At 41.9% G+C, this 19,927-nt stretch overlaps 2 protein-coding genes across 3 annotated transcripts in view; both read right to left on the minus strand.

Moving 5' to 3' along the window:
* Positions 1-2,709: 2,709 nt before the first annotated feature.
* Positions 2,710-4,068, minus strand: LOC131247297 (uncharacterized). Its single transcript, XM_058247675.1, has 2 exons — positions 3,810-4,068; positions 2,710-3,596 (listed from the first exon to the last, which is right to left on the minus strand). The coding sequence occupies exons 1-2, from the start codon at positions 4,066-4,068 to the stop codon at positions 2,710-2,712; spliced, it is 1,146 nt and encodes a 381-aa protein (XP_058103658.1).
* Positions 4,069-9,609: 5,541 nt separating this feature from the next.
* Positions 9,610-19,927, minus strand: part of LOC131251245 (histone deacetylase 9) — an 81,786-nt gene continuing 71,468 nt past the window's right edge. The window contains exons 13-14 of one of the 2 annotated variants that reach the window (XM_058251861.1): positions 10,124-10,190; positions 9,610-9,965 (exon numbers count right to left, since the gene is read on the minus strand). In XM_058251861.1, the coding sequence (XP_058107844.1) occupies positions 9,877-9,965; positions 10,124-10,190 (156 nt within the window). In that variant the 3' untranslated portion in view covers positions 9,610-9,876. The remainder of the gene's footprint in view (positions 9,966-10,123; positions 10,191-19,927) is intronic. The other variant, XR_009173686.1, reaches the window with a different exon arrangement.

Consider the following 19,927-nt stretch of genomic DNA (forward strand, 5'->3'; position numbering starts at 1 on the left):
AGTAGCAAATCTCTAGCACTTATTGCATCTTTGGACGAAATCATTGGAATCCTCTTAAATCGTTGGCCAAAAGTATCCCTAACGGATAATCTTCTGAGCTAAGGCTTGGCTGTCGGAGTAATTCCCACAAATTCCTTTATGCGTCTCTCGGATTACATACTCTGCCTCATCGGGTCATAGACATATTAGGTACGGCTGAGAATATCCTTTTTTATACAAAGTATCTCCTATGATTATGTATCGCGCTGCTCTGACTCTCAGATGTTTAGCTTCCAGCTTATCTTGGGGAACCTCGTTGTTTGTGAGATATCTGACTATACGGTCTATCCAACTCGTAGTCGTTTGTACCGGGTTGATGGTCTCTTGGTCGGCTTGATCGATGCTCGGCTTATCCAGGAACTCCACAGAGACAATCCTCGGGATATTCCATTCAGTTGCCGAGGCCAGCTTTGTAAGGGCTTCGGCCTAGGAATTTTCAGCTCTCGGTATTTGACTCACAACGCATTCCTTGAATTTCCCCATGATCTTTCGTGCCTCGCCTAAGTATGCTATCATCCTAGCTTCCTTTGCCTCATACTCTGTTGACACCTGATTTACAACAAGTTGGGAATCGCACCGGACACCGATGAACTGGACTCCTAGGGTAAAGCTAACCTGAGCCCAGTTATCAGTGCCTCATATTCTGTTTCGTTGTTCAATGCTTTGAAGCCAAGCCTTATCGCGTACTGAATGATTGTCGCATCGGGCGCGACCAAAACGATCCCCGCTCCTCGTTTTGAGTTGGATAACCCGTCCACGAATAGGGTCCATCTATTAGTCCCTATCTCCACCCCGGCATTCTCAGGGGGTGAAGGAACTAGGGGACGGCAGGGTTGTCGCTGAGCCTGTAGGTGTCTCTAGATTGTCTCCTCTAAGTTCGCAATTCCGAGTGGTAAATTTTGCTATAAAATCAGCCACTGCTTAACCCTTGATTATAGTCTTCGATCGATACTGTATGTCAAATTCCCTGAGCTCAACAACCCACTTGTTCAGGCGTCTGGATACTTCAGGCTTCTGGAGTACCTGTCGAAGTGGTGAATCCGTGATGATGATGATGAAATGTGCTTAGAAGTATGGTCGTAGCCGTCGTGCAGAGATGACCAAGCTCAAACCTAGCTTCTCCATACTCAGGTACCTCGTCTCTGCTAGAACCAGTGCCTTGCTGGTATATATAATAAATAAGATGTTGTTTTCCCCCAACTTCTCTGATAAGAGCTGAGCTAACGGCTGACGCAAAGACTGCCAAATAAAGGAACAAGGGCTCTCCTTCCTTAGGCTTGGACAGTAATGGTGGCGACCCTAAATATTGCTTCAACTGCTAGAAGGCCTGTTCGTAGTTTGAAGTCCATTCTACTTTCTTGTGACCCTTTAATTGTTGGAAGAAGGGGAGGTAATTATCCATGGCTCTGGAGATGAAACAGCTGAGTGCAGCAACCCTTCTGGCGGGATCTCCTTCACTGTCTGAGGCGAGCTCATATCAAGGAGGGCCATGATCTTATCAGGGTTTGCTTCGATGTCTCTTTAACTAACTTGAAAACCAAGGAATTTACTTGATCCCATGCCAAAAACACACTTGGCTGGATTTAATTTCATACGATACCTCCGGAGAATGGAGAAGGTTTCTCCGAGGTCTGATATATGGTCGGATGCTCTGATGCTTTTAACGAGCATGTCATCGACATAGACCTCCATGGTTCGGCCAATCTGTCGGGCAAACATCTGGTTTACTAATCTCTGATATGTCGCACCAGCATTCTTTAGGCCGAAGGGCATGACTTGGTAACAGTAAAGCCCCTTATCTGTGACGAACGTCGTCTTTTGTCTATCCGGAGGATGCATCGCTATTTGATTGTAGCCAGAGTATGCATCCATGAAAGTGAGAAGCTCATGCCCAGCTATACTGTCGACCAGTTGGTCAATCCTGAGGAGAGAAAAATTGTCCTTGGGGCAAGCTTTGTTCAGGTCTGAGTAATCCATGCAGACCCGCCATTTCTCATAGCCTTCTTCACGAGCACCACGTTTGCGATCCAATCTGGGTAGTGAACTTCTTCGATGAAACCAGTGCCGAGGAGTTTAGAGACCTCGTCGGTGATTGCAACATACCTCTCAGGCTCGAAGGCTCTTCTCTCTGTTTGATTGGATTATACTCTAGTTCCATGTTCAGCTTGTAAACCATCACCTTAAGAGGGATACCTGGCATATCATGATGAGACCAGGCGAAGACATCTCTATGCTGCTTTAGAAAGTTGAGCATTAATGTCCGCTGACTGTCGGATAGCGACAATCCGAGATGAACTGTCTTGGAGGGATCCATGTCATCGAGTGGGAGTGCCACAAGGTCCTTTATGGAAGAACTTTCTGAGGCAACTTCTCTGGGGTCGAGCATGTTGACTATAAGGGCTTGTTTTTCTACGCCCTTCCTAACTGCCACAGAGTAGCAGCGTCGCACCTCCCGCTAATCTCCTCGATGGTATCTAATTCCTCCCACCACAAGGAATTTCATCATCAAGTGATATGTAGACACCACTACTCTCATGGAGTTGAGGGAAGGTCGTCCAAGGATGACATTGTATGCCAAGGACATGTTTACTACTAGGAAGTCGACCAACAGGGTGACCTGGTTCTGACCTTCTCCAGCTGTGATTGAGAGGGAGATAGCTCCCTCCGAGATCACCTTATCACCAGCAAAGCCGTGTAATGGGGTCCAAATGGGTCGGAGGCCTGACCTATTGATCCCCATCTTGTCAAATGCTTCAAAATACAAGATGTCGGCCGAGCTTCCTGTATCAACCAAAATTCGATACACTTTCGATTGGCTACGGTCATTGTGACTACTAGTGCATCATCATGGGGGTGCTGGATCCCTCGCGCGTCATCCTCTGTGAATGTCAGGCTGCATGGGCTCATCCGAGGTTCTTTGCTCAACCTGTCAACAAGATGGATATAATGCTTGAGGTTAGTGCTCCGAGCGTGGGCTTTTCGAGCCTGGTTCGAATCCCCACCTCCTGATGGCCCCCCATATATTGTCTGAATATTTACGGCATCATTCGCTGCTCGGCTCGACGATTCATTCTTCCGGGGTTGTTTCTCTTCCTTCACATACTGTCGCAGATGTCCTTTGTGAATAAGAGTTTCAATCTCTTCTTTTAGGTTGACACAATCGTTGGTGTTGTGCCCATGATCGCGGTGAAAGCAACAGTATCTGCGCTTGTCTAGTTGGCCTGCTTTCGTCTTCAGGCAGCTTGGCCAATAAAGCAGCCTCTTGTCCCAAATATCTAATAGGATCTGCTCTGAAGACGTGTTGAGGGGAGTATATGAGTTAAATTTTCTTTCTAGTCTCCTACTCGGCCTCCGATCACGGGAGATACTTTCTTCCGACTTCCTTTTGTTTGCTTGTGATGGGGCTTTATCTTTCCGCTTCTTTTCTTTGGATGAATATTCCGAGCCTTGGTTATTCTTTCGCGATCTGAAGAATTCTTCAGCGTTCGAATACTTTTGAGCCTGACTTATGAGTTCTCCAAGCGTGGTTGGCAAATTCTTTGTTGGCGGATTCTTCCCTATCGAGAAGAGGAACCTCCCATCTTAGAGTCCAATGATCATTGCGGTCAGAGCCATCTTGTCAAAATAATCATCGACCTGTAAAGCCTCCTCGTTGAAACGAGAAACGTAGTCTTTTAATGATTCTCCGCTCTTCTACTTGAGGGTGAGTAGGTGAATTGACGGCTTTTGAGTCTTCTTCCCGACAATGAACTGCATCAAGAAAGCTCTACTGAGCTCGACGAATGTGCTGATTGACTTTGGCTTGAGCTGTTGGTACCAGCTTCTCATATCCCCAGTGAGGGTTATGGAGAATGCTCTGCACATCATCGCCTCCAATGCCAACTGGAACCGCATCCAGGAGCGATAAGATTCCATGTGCTCTGTCAGGTCCCCAGAATTCCAATATTGAATGATGGGGGGCATCCTGAACCTCGGAGGCATTGCTACACCCATGATCTCACTATTGAACGGAGGCTCGGTCTCCTCCATCATTGCTTCTACTGCAGTTAGGGTTTGTGTCTGGTGATCTCACTGCAGGCTCTTAATTTGGTTTCAGAGTTCGTCAAGCTGAGCTTCCCAAGGGTCTCTATTCTCAGCGATAGTTTCACTAGGAACCTCGGCCTCAGGCGTTCTACCCCTTCTCCTCCTTTCAACTCATGGCGGAGGTCAGTTGGAGCTAACGCCAAGGTCTCAAACACGTACGTCAGTGCCCGAGTTACCGCATTTTATACGTGATTCGGAGCCCGAGTTAATATAATCTGGGATGCTCCTGCCTGTGAAATTACAAGAACGGATCACTCTGCCACCACTGGAGGGACCTCCCCTTGATCGGGTGGTGGCTGTTGTCTTGTCATTTACTGCTGCTTCATTTGGTTGATCTCGTTGACCAATGCCTACACTTGGTTCTGTAATGTGTTGTACTTGCCTCCTCGGCTCTGAGTTCGTTGAGACGGTCCTATTGGAGCCGATTCAGCATGAAGTATTGAAGATGAGCGTCGTTGTCCAGTGGGCTCGGGTTCCGCCACTGCTACTGAAAGTGCTTTCTTCTTTCCCTTAACCATTTCTAGTAAAGTTACTAAGACTCTTTGTTTCGTTTCCCATAGACGACGCCAAAATGTTGATACAAAATCTGGTTCACCCTTGCCAAGCTCCGAGTACTCGCGCCGAGCCCTGTAAGCCTGCACGGGAGAAGGATAAAGGAGAACCTAGCTAGAGCAGGGGACCCACCGATGCCAAAGTCAGGCTAGGAATCTGGGTCTAAGTAATGTAGCTTGGTCTTAAGGTGTGAGATATTGCGTACCTACTCCTCTATACGAGTTTCATATTTATACCTTTTAGTTTGACTGACCTCTTTCGGCAATCTCGGCACGATCTCCTCCCCTAATCGGAGAACATGCAGCCACTGATATCGTCAATTACCCTACTAACGTGGAGTAACGGCCGATCTTATCGTGCATTATAGGGTTAAATCGAGAGGAGCTCGGATGGTTCGAGCCCATGCATAACAGCTATGGGTCAGTGGTCTGAGCCCATGCATAGCAGTCATGGGTTAGTGGTCCATATTGTCGCCATTGCTCTTTTCGGAGTATTTGATACATCTACTCGTTTGGCCAAGCAAACCTCAGAAGATCACTCGGATTAGCTAAGTACCGATGTGGCTGTTCTGGGTCAGCCTCGCTCATAGTCAATCCAGATTTTCCCATAATAGTTATAATTCACACTATAAATCTAATGAAGCTCAGCGTGGATGGAGGATGCCCTCAGATCGAGAGTTCTTAATCCTTCAATCGATGTCCCTCAATTAAATAGTTGAGGGGAAGTTAGATGTTTAAGAAAAGAAAAAAGTGCCAGATGGAGGTGCAGGTAATGTTAGGTGTGAAAAAATAAAATAAAAATTTAGACACTTTCTTTAAGTTGATGGCAGTAGTAGAGAAGTATGGATGGCTATTGGGTATGTTTGTAGTTGTGTAGAAGACTAGAGGCTGGATGTTTGGGCTCACAAGGTTGGTGTCTACTATTTGTATGGATTTACGGGTGGTTTGTCTTATTACTATATGTTGTGTGATATAAGGTTGTTAGGAGGGTGGATTGTAAAAGTCAGGGGTGTACCAGGGAGGTATGTCTATAGAGTCGGGGTTCGGGCCCCCTTTTGTTTTATATCTTGGTGTGGCTTCACGTCCCTCTCTATTTGATCTCCGAATTATTGGGGGCCTTGCACAAAACCTTAGGATCTAGCCTCCCAAAACAAACCAGAATTATGGGATAATAAAACAATGAAATAAATCAAAGCATAAACCACACCACAGAAGAGATTTTTACGTGGAAAACCCTCAAAGAGGTAAAACCCACAGACCTCGTCCAGATCAACAATCCACTATGAAGTAGAACGTTACAACCTTCTTTACTCACGCGGAAGTGGATAAACAATAAGAGAATAAAAAAATGGAGAGATCTCACCGATTACGAGGACATAGAAGCGCTGAGATATAGCAGATCACCTCTACGAGTATAACTTCCCTTCCACAAGCTTCCTCTCTCTCTCTTTCTCTCTTTCACACCTTTGATAGCCCTAAACCCTTTAACAAACCCTTGTAAAGCTTTAGAAAACCCTCTTAAAAAACCCTAGGGACCCCTATTTATAGTTTAGGTAACTCTTTTTCGCACCTCTTACAAAACCGCCTCAGATTTCTGTAGTCCGCACAAGATCCGGACTCAAATCTGCATAAGCTGGACTAGTCGAGCAGAGTCCCCGACTAGTCGAGCATTGTTCACTCGACTGGTCGAGCCGGCCCTCAACTGGTCGAGCACTGTTCACTCGACTGGTCGAGCACTATTCACTGAGCTCGCTGGACTTTGAGTCAAGTGACCCTCGACTGGTCAAGCACTATTCACTCGACCGGTTGAGCAGTCCGCTCGACTGGTCGATCGGCATGGTGAAACACTCCAATTTTCAACCGCATGCACTATCTCTCCTCTGAACTGAGGAGGAAAACCCCATCACGAATGTGGTTGGTTTTTGGATTCAGAGCCGGAGGTTGGGCTGAGTGCAGTCCCATTTGAGATGATGAGTAGGGATGTCATTATGGTGTGAGAATAGCAAGTAGGGTTGGAGCATGGACCACCAAGGCCATTTGATTCTGGATACTGTTGTCAATTGTAGATCCTTGTTTATCTTACTTCCATGTCATTTGCAGCAGTTGTATATTTGTTGGTTTTTTTGGCATCTATTAGATTCACCCTATATATTTTCTTTTTTCTTTTGCGTTGTCAAATGATGTTAATGGACAAGTGAGGCATGTGGTTTTTTTGTAGTGCCCATTTGAAATATTGTACAGATTTTGCTATATCAACAAATTTTAGGTGGTGTGATCCCACCTTTTCTTAAAATTAATAAATAAATAGTTAAGGAAAATAAATATAGCAATAGCATGCCGAAAAGGCTAAAGATTGGATGGTTAGGAACTTTCCGTTGAGTCAGGTTCCAATAGAATGAGAACTTTTAAAAGTGTAGATATATTACAAATGAGAACGAATATTCGTCCTAGATAAGAAATCACTATTTTCATTCAATATTGGCTGGAAAGCATGAATGAACGGAACATAAATGTTATATGTGAATAACAAAAAATAAAATAAAATCAAAGTATGAACTTTATGTGGGCTCCACCATGATGTATTTCTTATATCCACATTGTCCGTCCATTTTTTTCATATCATTTTAAGATATAAGCCTGAAAATAAGGCAGATCTAAAGCTTAAGTGGACCACACGTTAAAAGTTGTGTTGTGTAGTACACAATCTATTCAAGAGAGTGAAAATTGAGATGTTTTGTGAACTGGTGTCATTGGCAATGAGGTGGACCAGTGAGAAGCAACCAGAAATGCCCTGTGCCTTAACATAGACAATCCGCTCTCAATTAAATTCAAGGGCACAAGAAACTCTTGGCCCTCAACACTGACGAAGATATGCAATTGTTTTAAAAACGGTGCGACTAATGGTGTTGCCTTATAGGAGATGGATGGGTCAACAGCATTAGGTCCTTACTCTTGCCTGGTTGGTAGACTCACAAGAATTTCAACACCAAGTCAAGGGTTCGAGTACCCATATGTTCGAGAACAGGTGAATGACCAACTTGTTCATAAGATCATGCAAACATGGATGATGTGAGAACACAAGTATCAGCTTGTTCTAGAACTTATGTGGCCTCAATAAGTTTTCAACAGTAGGCATTCTAAAGACAAAAATCACAGTGTGCCCCATAGAGTTTACTCAACATGTTTAAGCGTTAATCAGTAGGCAATCCATGTTTGCAGGAGCTTCGTGTGAAAAGGTGGGGCCAACATGATCTTTGTGAGAAATCCACCCGTCTATCAGTAGTGCTTACGGCTGAAATCTCCCTTGGTCTGCCATGATTATTATTATTATTTTATTTTATTTTTATGCCACCTATACCGTTCATAAGCTCAATCCTATTGGGATGAACCGGAAATACAAAATTTTAAGCCTGATCCAAAACTTCTATGACCCCACAATTGTTTCAACGGTCAAAGTTCAATCCTCACTGCTTTCTGTCGTGCAACCCACTTGAGTTTTGGATCTGCCCAAAAAACAGATGAACGGGGTGAATTTCTCACAAACATCATGGTAGACCCCACCCAACTTCTCCTAAATGGTTCCTGCAAAAGGCTTTGGCAGGCAACGCGCCCCAATTTCGTGCCCTCTCGTGCATCGATTATGAAGAAAATTGTGCGTGTGTAAAAAAATAATAATAATAATAAAATATTTTTTAAAAAAATAAAAAATTATGAAGAAAATTAGAAAGCCGGCTGGGTTTGAATTGTGCTAAGGCTACAAAAGAGCATCTCATTTGAGCTCTTAGCATGCTTCTCCTAGCCTGTCAAGAGCCCTCAGAGAGCTTAACAATAAATGTAGGAGCACCATAACTTACAGCGCTGTGAGAGCACTAGAGCACCCATCGTGTTTTAAAAACCACTTCGTTTCTTATATTTTGTCTCTCATGTTCTTTTTTTTTTCTTTTTTTTTTGAGAAAGGTAGGAGCCAACCACCTATAACTTTGCCTAGACCATTTAAAACCAGGATGGATTCACATGGCTTGGATATCACGCTTGCTTTCTAACTTGGAATTAAAATAGAATGAGAAATAAATATACACAACTGGGATGCCGAATTTCAAAGTGCATGTGCCAACCTGTTTCTTTAGTAAATACTGGAATCCGAGATCTGAATATTGTTTGTAGGAGTAGACCTTAAGGAAATTTACCAACATTTATCCACCACACCTGCATAGTTGTACACAATCCATCCGACCGTTCAAATCACTGACCAGTTGCAGATGTAGCATATTCAAAAGCTACATTGAGCAGATGATGATATGCACTTGATCTCTCACTTGCAATTTGAATAACTCACTATTTTTCTTTTAACCATCCATTTGGCAACCATTACTTGGATGACACCATTAGGTCCAACTCTTAAATCTCTAAACTTTGTGGCATGGGCATAAGCAGCCCTGTAGACGCATGTAGGCTTAGGAAAGCTCCTAAATCTAAATACCAAGGGCTTGTTTGGGAGTGCCACTTAAAAAATGAGTTCCTTGATTGACCAATCGTAATTGTATTAGTTATCATATTTAGTAATGCAACTTGGGTTCAGATCAACCTGAATCCGATTGATCCAGCCTGAGTTCAGGTCAGGTTGTCAAGTCCTTGGGATGGGTTCAGGTTGCTCAATTTGAATTCGGGTGGAGCAAATTCAGGTCAGGTTAGGTCGGGTTGGGAATGGTCACATGTATTTGGGTTGGGTTGGGTTGAGCATAGAGGACTAGTTGGATTCAAGTTGGGTACCTCAGGTTGGAATCTGGGTCGGGTAGGTCGGGTTGCAGGTTGGGTCTTCCTGTGGTTTGGGTTGCGCTCGGGTTGACCTCAACCCAACCCAACCTGCCTAAGTTGCATCCTCAATCATATTTCTTTTTGGTGATTGAAAATAAATCTTGATAACTAACAACAATGATATCTAAGATATAAATTACAATTAACTAAAATGAGATTAACTCTCTTTTAGACAGGCCTTAGTTAAATGTAGTTTTTACAGAATGCAGAAATTGTCGCCTCAACATTAAAAGATTTGCAAAAAGAAAAAGTAATGATCAGAAATATTTACAGCTGAATGTTTAATCTGAGAAATTATCACCTAGAAATTGAAAATCAAAAGCTAACATCAATGGCTGCAATCAGCTCTACACCCAAAAAAAAAAAACTGGTGTGTAAAGGTTTAGCTTTACACTGCATCATCCATATTGTGATCATTGTCATTGTCACCTTCATAATATTCATCGTCTCTCTGGACTTGCTTATCTTGTGTGTGCTCTGTAATAAACATGTTTTTACACAGGATGTAAGAAAGATAGTTCATGTTGGACAATCTATTACACAAACAGAATAAGAGTTCACTTGTACAGTTGTATGCAGTAAAAGAGAAAACGAAGAGGATCATCAAGGTGCATGGCTCTCGAAGTTTTACTTACGGTCCACTCGTTCATCAGGATTCTGCTCATCTTCGTCAAAATCAGGAATATAGAAGTCGGGAGGAACCTGCCACAAAAACCATAAAATATTTTGTTTTGAGAAATGTGAATTATTTATTTATTTATTTATTTTTATTTTATTTTATTTTTTAGTAACCTTGGAGGATCCTACACCCCAGGCATGGTAAGCAAAGTGGGCTCGAAACCCTGGATCATTCCCACGAATGAATGCCTCTACTGGTTCAGCTAACGACCTAGAGACTAATGATGTGGTTTATCGCATAGTTCTAAAACTCTGATTCATCATCATCATCATCTGAGCCTTATCCTAATTAACCGGGGTCAGCTACATGAATCCTGTTATGCCATTCCCTTCTATCAAGGGCCATACCTTCAGTTAGACCATAGGTCATCAAGTCTTCTCTTACTACTCCATCCAGGTCCTTTTGGGCCTTCCCCTGCCCTTTTGAGAGCCTTCAACTTGTACCCACTCCTGACCAGTGTAGTTTTTGGTCTCCATTGAACATGATCAAACCATCCAAGTCTACTTTCCCTCATCTTATTACCTATTGGTGCCACTCCTAAGTTCCCTAGAACACATTCATTTCTAATTCTATCCTTCCTCAGCTGGCCACTCATCCATCTCAACATCCTCATTTCAGCTAAACTCATCCCATGAACATGTTGTTCCTTAGCTGCCCAACATTTTGTCCCATGAACCATGGCTGGTCCTATGGCTATCCTACAAGATTTCCCTTTCAGTTTGAGTGGTACACAACAATATAAAACTACAAATTCACATTTCCATTTCTTCCACCCTGCTTGAATTCCATGGGCAACATCCTTCTCAATCTCTCCATTCTCATGAATTATCAGCCTCAGATAGCAAAAGTGGTCATTTTGCTAAACTTCTTAGTCAACTATCTTAACTAATTCCTTGTTCCCACTACTATTGTTACTAAAATTGCACTGCATATGATCTATTTCAGTCTGACTAATTTTAAATCCTTTGGATTCTAAAGCACCCCTCCGCAGATCCAGCTTTGTGTTTACACCCTCCGTTGGCTTGTCAATCAAAACTATGTCATCTGCAGACTGCAAACAACATACACCATGGGGTCTCTTCCTACAAATGCCTTGTTGACTCATCCATAACCAATGCAATAAGGAATGGACTCAATGCCAACCCCTGGCGCAAGCCTACGGTTATTGAGAACTCACTTATCCCTCTACTAGTGGCAAGAAATTCAAAAAACAGTTATATACCTAATGGTAACTGTGGGAACCATTACATGTTACGAAGTCGTAATGGCTGCCACCAAAAAAAAAAAAAAAAATTGGCCTGTAATGGCCGTTACAGGGGCGATACAAATTTTTTTCAAAACAAAAAAGGTCATAACGGCCGTCACAGCCCGTATCACAACGGCCCTCACATTTGTTGCAGCTCCCTCATACATATCCTTAATCATGTCAATATATCCTCTTGAAACTCAGTTTTTTGACAACACCCACCAGATTTAACTCGCCAGGGATTATCGTATGCTTTTTCAAGTCAATAAAGACCATATGGAGATCCTTCTCTCCCTATATTTCTCGATCAATTGTCTAAGCAGGAAAATAACTTCATGGTAGACTTCCTCGGCATGAAACCAAATTGATTTTCTAATATATTCAGCTCATGCCTTAGTCTTTGCTCTATCACTCTCCCAAAGTTCTATAGTATGGCCCATAAGTTTCATCCCACGATAATTAGTGCAACTCTGCATGTCTCCTTTATTCTTATAAATAGGCACCACTATACTATTCCTTCATTCTTCGCCATTTTCATTGAACTTTGTCAACCAACATGGAGTGGCAGAAAAAAAAAAAAAAAAAAAACGCATTGGGAGGCAGAATCTCAAAAGCAGCGGTCGACCTGAAGGCTAAAGCGTTAGTGGTCCAAGGGGGTGATGCCAGATCAAAGGAGATTCAGAGCTCTGGGTTTAGGGAGGAGATAGAGAAGGACAAAGGGGTTGGATGGTCCAAGGGAGGAAGCCTGAGTCGAAGAAGAAAGGTTCGTGGGTGGCGAATGAGTTAACAGAGCTTCCAACACTATTCGTGGTGGGCTTTCTAGACAATTCGCTTCCAATCAACTTTGAAAGAGTTTTTGGAAGGGCAAGGAAGGTTGATGGAAGTGGTCATCCCCAGAGAGAGACACGACCGATCACCGGGGTTTCGCGTTTGTCCGAATGTGATTGGAGGAAGAGCGTTGTGAAGCTCTTAGATGGTAAGAAGTTTGGAGGCCGAAAATTAGGTGTTCAAAAGGCTCGGTTTGGTCCAGAGAAGAAGAACAAAGCACGAGCCGGTTGGGTAAATATGTACCACTAACACGCTCTCCTTCACAGTCCAATCAACCGTCGACGTGTTGAAAGGCAGAGGTGGTAGATTATCAGGGAGAGGTAGAGGTAGTCGTGGTGGGAGAGGAGAGCATATGCGTACTCATTGTGGCCTAATAAATCATACGGTGGACTTCTGCTGGGATCTTCATGAAAAACCCTTGAGGACTAAAAGTTCTTATAGTTGAGGATGCTTCTTCATATGGTAGATCCACTACTCTTACTTTGTCTAGTCCCAATGGTGATCAGATCAGTGTTTCACTATCACGAGAGGAATATGCATGTTTTCCTTCTTCTAGTGGCTCTCCATCCAACAATGTTGCATCCACCTCTACAGCCTCTTTTGCTCAATCAGGTAAAGCATGCCTATTGTCATCTTCCTCCCCATCTTGGATCATCGAGGCATCCAACCATATCTCTGGTAATCACAGTTTCTTTTCTTCCTTTAATTATGCTTCATCAAATACGTCGGTTGCTTTAACTAATAGTACGTCGTTTAATGTCATTGGTGTTGGTACTAAATCTAATGCATCAGTGCTTCCGTAGTCAGTTCTGTATGCACCCAATTTTCATTTTAGTCATTTTATTTGTAAGTTAACAAGGTCTTTGAATTGTTGTCCCCTTCTTTCCTTCTTATTGCGTGTTTCATGCCCTCAAAACAGGTAGGACGATTGGTGGAAGTCATGAGGGGCATGGTTTGTACTTCTTGGAGAAGGAACCAGTAGGTGTAGCAGTACTTCTTGCAAATTCGGCAATTCAATGGCATCATCTCCTTAGACATCCTTCTCTTCAGAATCTACAGATTCTCATTCCATCCCTTCCCAAGGTGTCCAAGTTGGAGTGCGAAGCATGCAAGCTAACTAGCTAAGTAAACATCACAAAGTCCACTTCAATTCAAAATGTGATGTTTCTTTTAAATTAGTCCATAGTGATGTGTGGGGACCAGTTTGAGTTCTTAATTTGTTAGGTTTTAGGTACTTTGTTATCTTTATTAATGATTATTCTAGAATGACATGGTTATATCTAATAAAACATAGATCTGAAGTCTTTAATGGATTTTTGAATTTTCATAGTGTAATAAAGAATCAATTTGGTACGAAATTGTGCATGTTAAGGTCAGATAATGCCTTTGAATTTGTTTCTCGAGATTTTCAAACATACTTGCAAAGTCGGGGCATCATTCATCATACTTTTTTTGCTTACACACCGCAATAAAATGGGGTGGTTGAGCGCAAGAATAGACATCCGGTGAACGTTACTCGAGCCTTATTGTTAGAAATGAATGTTCCATAGTTTTATTGGTGGGGTGATGCAGTTCTAACTACATGTTATTTGATCAATAGGATGTCTTCATCAGTTTTAGATGGCAAAAGTCCGTTTTAGTTGTTATTTCCTAATCAACCAGTATTTTTTTTCCTCCCAAAGTGTTTGCTTGCACCTACTTTGTTCATATATTTGGGTCAGGTCGAGATAAACTTTAGCCTCATTTTTTTTTATTTTTTTTAGGGGGGGGGGGGGGGGGGTGGGGGTGTTAGCTTGTTAGTACACCCCACTGTCAGTAAACACTCCACTGTTAGCCACCCCCACTAGGGAATCGATACCAAGACCTCAATGTTGAAACGAGGTATCTTCACTCAATCTACCACTTGAGCTATGGACTAAGGTGTAACTTTCGCCTCATTCTATCAAGTGTATTTTCTGCGACATTACAAAAAAAGTGCACATAATAGGGGTTTCCTTTGTATGGGGTCCTAATATATGCGCTTTCCAACTGCACCGATGCAAGTATATTCAAAGTCCATTCATAAAATTTATAAACGTAAGAAGACATGTATGAAAACATAAGCAATACATTCAAAAGCAAAATAAGTATCACAAGATCAGGTTACATACATGTTTAATTTTGTGTTTGCATGTAAAGATTGCAACTAATTTGCGAGAAATTAAGAAATTTTGATTTTTCTTAATTTTCCGCAACTTGACCCATCTCTCCCAAATCTCGAAATCGAAGTTCCAAATCCACGATTTTTCATGGAAAACATGAATAATCATAAATTTGTAACCATTTGACATTGGTTTAACATGATTTACAAAAAAAAAAAAATCGAAAATGCTCATTGGATCGAATAGGTGGGATATATCGGCACTACTTGTGCGTTTTGTATCGTACAGGTGGGATAACAAGATATATCGTGGGATATATCGGCTGATATCGTCGATATTTAAAACACTGGTTGCACCAAAAGTTATTGCCCATTTTCCTCTCAATTGGCAAGAGTTGTAATTCTCTTTTTGTAAATCTTTTCGTTTGTATTTTGTATTCCTTGGTTGCGGCCTAAGTCGATTAAATGTCAATGCTCCAAAAAAAAAAAAAAAACTGTGTCAACCAAAATAACCCAATATCTCCCATACACTTCCTAACGTCTATTGTACCATCTCATCCAACAACCTTTCCTATTTTCATCTTTCTCAGAGTTCCTTTCGCTTCAGAAATTGTAATCCTACAAAAGTATCCACGGCCTTTGACATCATTTAAGCTTATAATTCCTTGTATCCATATGCTCTCAGAGTGGTTGTCATTTAAAAAGTTGTAAAAATAGCCTCATTGCCTTTCATTGATCTCATTGACCTTTACTAGTACCTTCTGGTCATCACCCTTGATGCATCTAACATTATCTAGGTCCCTACTCATCCTCTCTCATTCTAACAAATTTGAAGACATCTTTCTCGTCTCCACTCTATTGTTAAGATCCTCATAAGCCTTAAGTTTAGCGTCACTACTTTCTTAGCAATCTTTTTAGCATTTCTATGTTATTCAAGATTTTCATCGTTTCTATTCCCTTGCAAGGATTTAAAACATGAAAGATTCTCATTAATAGCTTTTTGTACATGACTCGTGACTGGCTTTTCCCTCTAGATACTCCTAAAAACATCTACGACTGAATAATTGTCATGAAATCGGTCAAGTCAATTAGACTAAAATGAGATTTTGAAGCTTGCTCATGAATATGATTGACCGGTTCACGAATTGACAAGACTCCAATCACTAGTTGACTTGGCCAATTCAACATGACTCATGATGACTTTGAACTAAGTGGCACGCATGGTCAACTAGTTTATTCAATAGAAGTGCAAACAAGTAGGTGAATTTATTTTTATTTTTTCTTTTATTTTGAAGATCAAGGGAAAAAAAAAAAAACTTCACTAAGAAAAACACAAAATAAACTAGTGAGTCCCCCCCTACGCACGTACGCACAGAGGAGGGCCCCACCGTTGATCTGGCTCGATGACGACATCCAGGGAGGGCCTCCTTGTTAGAAGACGGAGTTTTGGTTCAAAAGATTGGGCCCAATAGTTAAGTAAAGCCCATCATGAGATCTCATGATCGTGGCCCACTAGTCGGATTAAGTTCATAATTTAGGTTTTGCTTATTTATATTATTTAGAACATCATAAACGCTTTAGATTTCTTTGATTGGTTTTTATTTTAGTTTACTTCATCGCCAAGTAATAGGTTGCGCACATGGCGTGAGTTTTGGAGTATAGGGTTTTCTTATAAATAGGCACCTCTTGTAGTTCTTTGGATTCATTAAAGTTGAATAAAAATTCCTGCAAGTTTTTTTCAACTCTTTGAGTTTCTGAATTGTGAAAAAATTCAAGTGGGTGCGAAGCCATCCCTTCATCGAAAGGCTAACTACCATGGTGCGAAGCCACATCTATCCAATCCGCCCCTATCGCCTATCATCCATACTTCTACAATCATCCTCGCTTCGAATCCGCCAATTTTTGCAGCAATTCTTCTCCCTAGAGCTAGTTTTTAGAATCTGGCCCTGCAGGAAGGCAAAAACTTCAGCGGAGCACCACGCACGGACCGCATCTCGAATCGAGCTGAAAATCAAGGGTTTTGGAGTCCTCCCGTAGCCGACCAGACCATAAGAGTCGGTTCGGGGAATCGGGCCACACTTGTACGTGCGGACAGGCTCTTGCGCACGTGCGCCAAGCCCTGGCCCGCTACCCACACGCACGGACTATCCTAGGTTCATATTTCCTCCTTATTTTTCCCATTTTCATACCTATTTTCATTAAACCTTAACCCTAGATTGCATTACCCTTAATTTATTTGCCCTTTTTCTTCGTCATAGGGTTCCTTGAGTTGAAATTAGTGAATCCCTTAGATTATGGACTGATTACTGTGCATGTGTGGATGATTATTTCTTATCTTTGAGTATCGTTTGGTTCATAATTTTTATTGATCCAGCCCTAACGTGTGTAGGCCTAGACCCGCATGGATTCCCCCTAATTGAATGTTTGGACTTTCATGTGGGATATGGAATTTGTGTAATTGTTTCTAAACTAACGTGATCTTAAGCCTGAAATCTCGCACACCATATTTGAATTTCATGTCCTGTATCAAATTTGGTATCAGAACTTAGGATTCTTATAGGGGAATACATTACATGTTGGGGTTAGTTTGTTCGAGTCCTCCATGCATCCAGTTCATCACATATAGTTGTTAGAAGTCCGCAGTCCCTGATATTAGTTGCTGAAATTTCCATTAGCAGGAAGTTAGCAATTCACATTGCTGTAACTTTCTGTTATTCCCTTACTTCGACAACTATGTTGCTGGATTTTAGTAGCACTGCATAGTTTCCCTCATATAGAATCTCATAGGATCATTTAGTCCTATTTAGTTGAATATAGTCGTCATAGAAAGTCCTTAGGTAGAGTTAGCAAGTGTATGCCCACACGTATGGGTCACGGTTTTGATGTGCACCCTACACTAAACATGAAGCAACTACTAGAGTCATTAAACAAACTTGATGGGGACATAACATGCACACGCGCACGCACGCCGCCTCCTACGCACGTACACATGGAGGAGGGCCCCACCATCGATCTGGCTTGATGACGATGTCCAGGGAGGGCCTCCTAGTTAGAAGACGGAGTTTTGGTTCAAAAGAGAGAGTCCGATAGTTAAGTAAAGCCCATCATGGGATCTCATGATCGTGGCCCACTAATCGGATTAAGTTCATATTTTAGGTTTTGCTTATTTATATTATTTAGAACTTCAGGAACGTTTTAGATTTCTTTGATTGGTTTTTATTTTAGTTTACTCCATCGCCAAGTAATAAGTTGCACACATGGCGTGAGTTTTGGAGTATAGGGTTTTCTTATAAATAGGAACCCCTTGTAGTTCTTTAGATTCATTGAAGTTGAATAAAAATTCCTGCGTGTTTTTCTGCTCTCTGAGTTTCTAAATTATGGAAAAATTCAAGTGGGTGCGAAGCCCTCCCTTTTCAAAGGGCTAAATACCGTGGTGCGAAGCCACATCTATCCCTATCCACCCCTACCATCTTTCATCCACATATCTCACCTTCTACAGCCATCCTCGCTTCGATTCCATCAGTTTTGCAGCGGATCCTCTCCCTACAGCCAGCATCCAGAATCTGGCCCTACAGGAGGGCTAAAACTTCGGCAGAGCACCGTGCACAGCCCATAGCTCGGATCGCCCTGAAACTTTGGGGGTTTGGTGCCCACCCCTGGCCAACCAGGGCCAAGGAATCGATTTCCAGGCGGCCAAGCTAGTGCGCACGTGCGCCAGGCGCTGGCCCACCATCCGCTCGCGGGAATTGTCTCATTGTTCAGGTTTTCTCTTATTTTCCCATTTTCATATCTATTTTCATAAACCAAGGTATCCCGTATCGGTATCGGTTGGCGTAACGGTGCCCTCCAAAACCGATACGGATACGGGGGCGTAACGGCCCGTAACGGTGTAAATTTTTTTTGCCAAAAAAATATGAAAAAATATGGATTAAATCCAGAATATTCTAAGCATTCCAAATATGCATTCATTTATAAATTGGAACATGTTTATGGTGGTGTAACGGTCCACTCTTTAGTGAGAAGTTGTATCGGACTGTCTGATTAATTTTTGAACCAGGTAACCTGAATTTGACTACAAAATTCATATATTTAATTTTCTAAATATCTAATTTATATATACTTAACAATTTAATATCTTTCTCCCAATAGTTCTTTAAAAAAAATGAAATTAAATTCAGGTAGATGGCGTTGCCAATTTCGAGCTAACTTGGAGGACCAATCTATGCCCCAAATTAGCCTCAAATTCATGCAATTTATTGCTATTATCCCACTTATGTATTGGTGGACATTTATTGGATAGTGAATCATGAAAAAAAAAAAAACAAAACAAAACAAAAGGCCCTATTTTTAAAAATAAAAGTCCACAAAATAACAATTAAAACTATTCAAATAACTTGATTTTGGCATTGTGAGTTAGCAATTGCACTTCATAATTTAATTGGTAAATTTTAAGTTAATATATGTCTCGTGTACAATTTTTTAAGGGCCCGAATTAGGCGGGACTCGGATTGTGCTAGTTTTTTGGGCCCCACCCGTGATGAATGTGTTATATCTAAACCGTCCATTCATTTGATGAGATCGTCTCAAGGCTTGATACCAAAAATAATACAAATCTAATTATCAAGTGGACCACACTGCAAAAAGCAGTGGGGGATTGAACGTCTACCATTGAAACCTTTTTTGGGATCACAGAACTTTTGGATCAATACGAAATTTGTTTTTCCTCTTCATTCAGGTCTTTTTGACCTTATGAACAGATTTGATGGAAAATAAATGTTAAGGTGGGCCTACGAAATGTTTAACGGTGAAAATCATCATCTCCGCTGCTATTTTTGGTGTGTCCAGACGATCTTTGGATACGATTCATTTTTTGGGTAATGCTCTAAAATGATATTTAAAAATAGATGAACGGTGTAGACATAATAAATACATCACTATGGAGCCCATATAACTTTGATCTCCTTTGAACCGTTCGTACAACTCGGAGCTCGAGGAGTGTCAGCGCTCGTCTCAGCGTGACACGTACCTACACCAGCTTAGGTACACCTGCAACCAAAAAAAAAAGAGGACAGAGGGAAACCGAAAAGAAAAAAGAGGGAAAGAAGAGAAGAAAAGAAAAAAGAGGGAAAGAGGGAAAGAACAGAGAGAGAGAGAGAGAGAGAGAGAGAGAGAAGAAGAAGAAAACGGCGCAGCCGCAGCAGGGCCGCAGCTGTCCAAGAAGAGGAAGAAGAAGAAGAAGAAGAAGAAGAAAGAGAAGAAGAAAGGTAAGTTTTTTTCTTCTTTTTTTTCCTTTTTTTTTTCAAGGCCCGTAACAGCCGTTACGGGTCCGTAACGGCCGTTATGGCCCGTAACGGCCCCGTAACGGCCGTTACGGTTACAATATCGGCCCATCGCCCGTTACGCCCCCGTATCGCGTAACGGGCCCCACCGTTACCGTTACGTATCGGCCGTTACGGCCGATACATAACCTATTTGGGATACCTTGTCATAAACCCTAACCCTAGATTGCATTACCCTTAATTTATTTGCCATTTTTCTTCACCTTA

This window comes from Magnolia sinica, chromosome 1 (assembly GCF_029962835.1).
Source record: "Magnolia sinica isolate HGM2019 chromosome 1, MsV1, whole genome shotgun sequence".
In the NCBI taxonomy this organism is placed as follows: Eukaryota; Viridiplantae; Streptophyta; class Magnoliopsida; order Magnoliales; family Magnoliaceae; genus Magnolia; species Magnolia sinica.

Coding starts and splice junctions, on each gene's coding strand:
- LOC131247297 (XM_058247675.1), bottom strand. CDS start 4,068: ATGGAGGAGACCGAGCCTCCGTTCAATAGTGAGATCATGGGTGTAGCA. Junction 3,597..3,809: donor CAGCACATTCGTCGAGCTCA/GTAGAGCTTTCT, acceptor TCTTCTCGATAG/GGAAGAATCCGCCAACAAAG.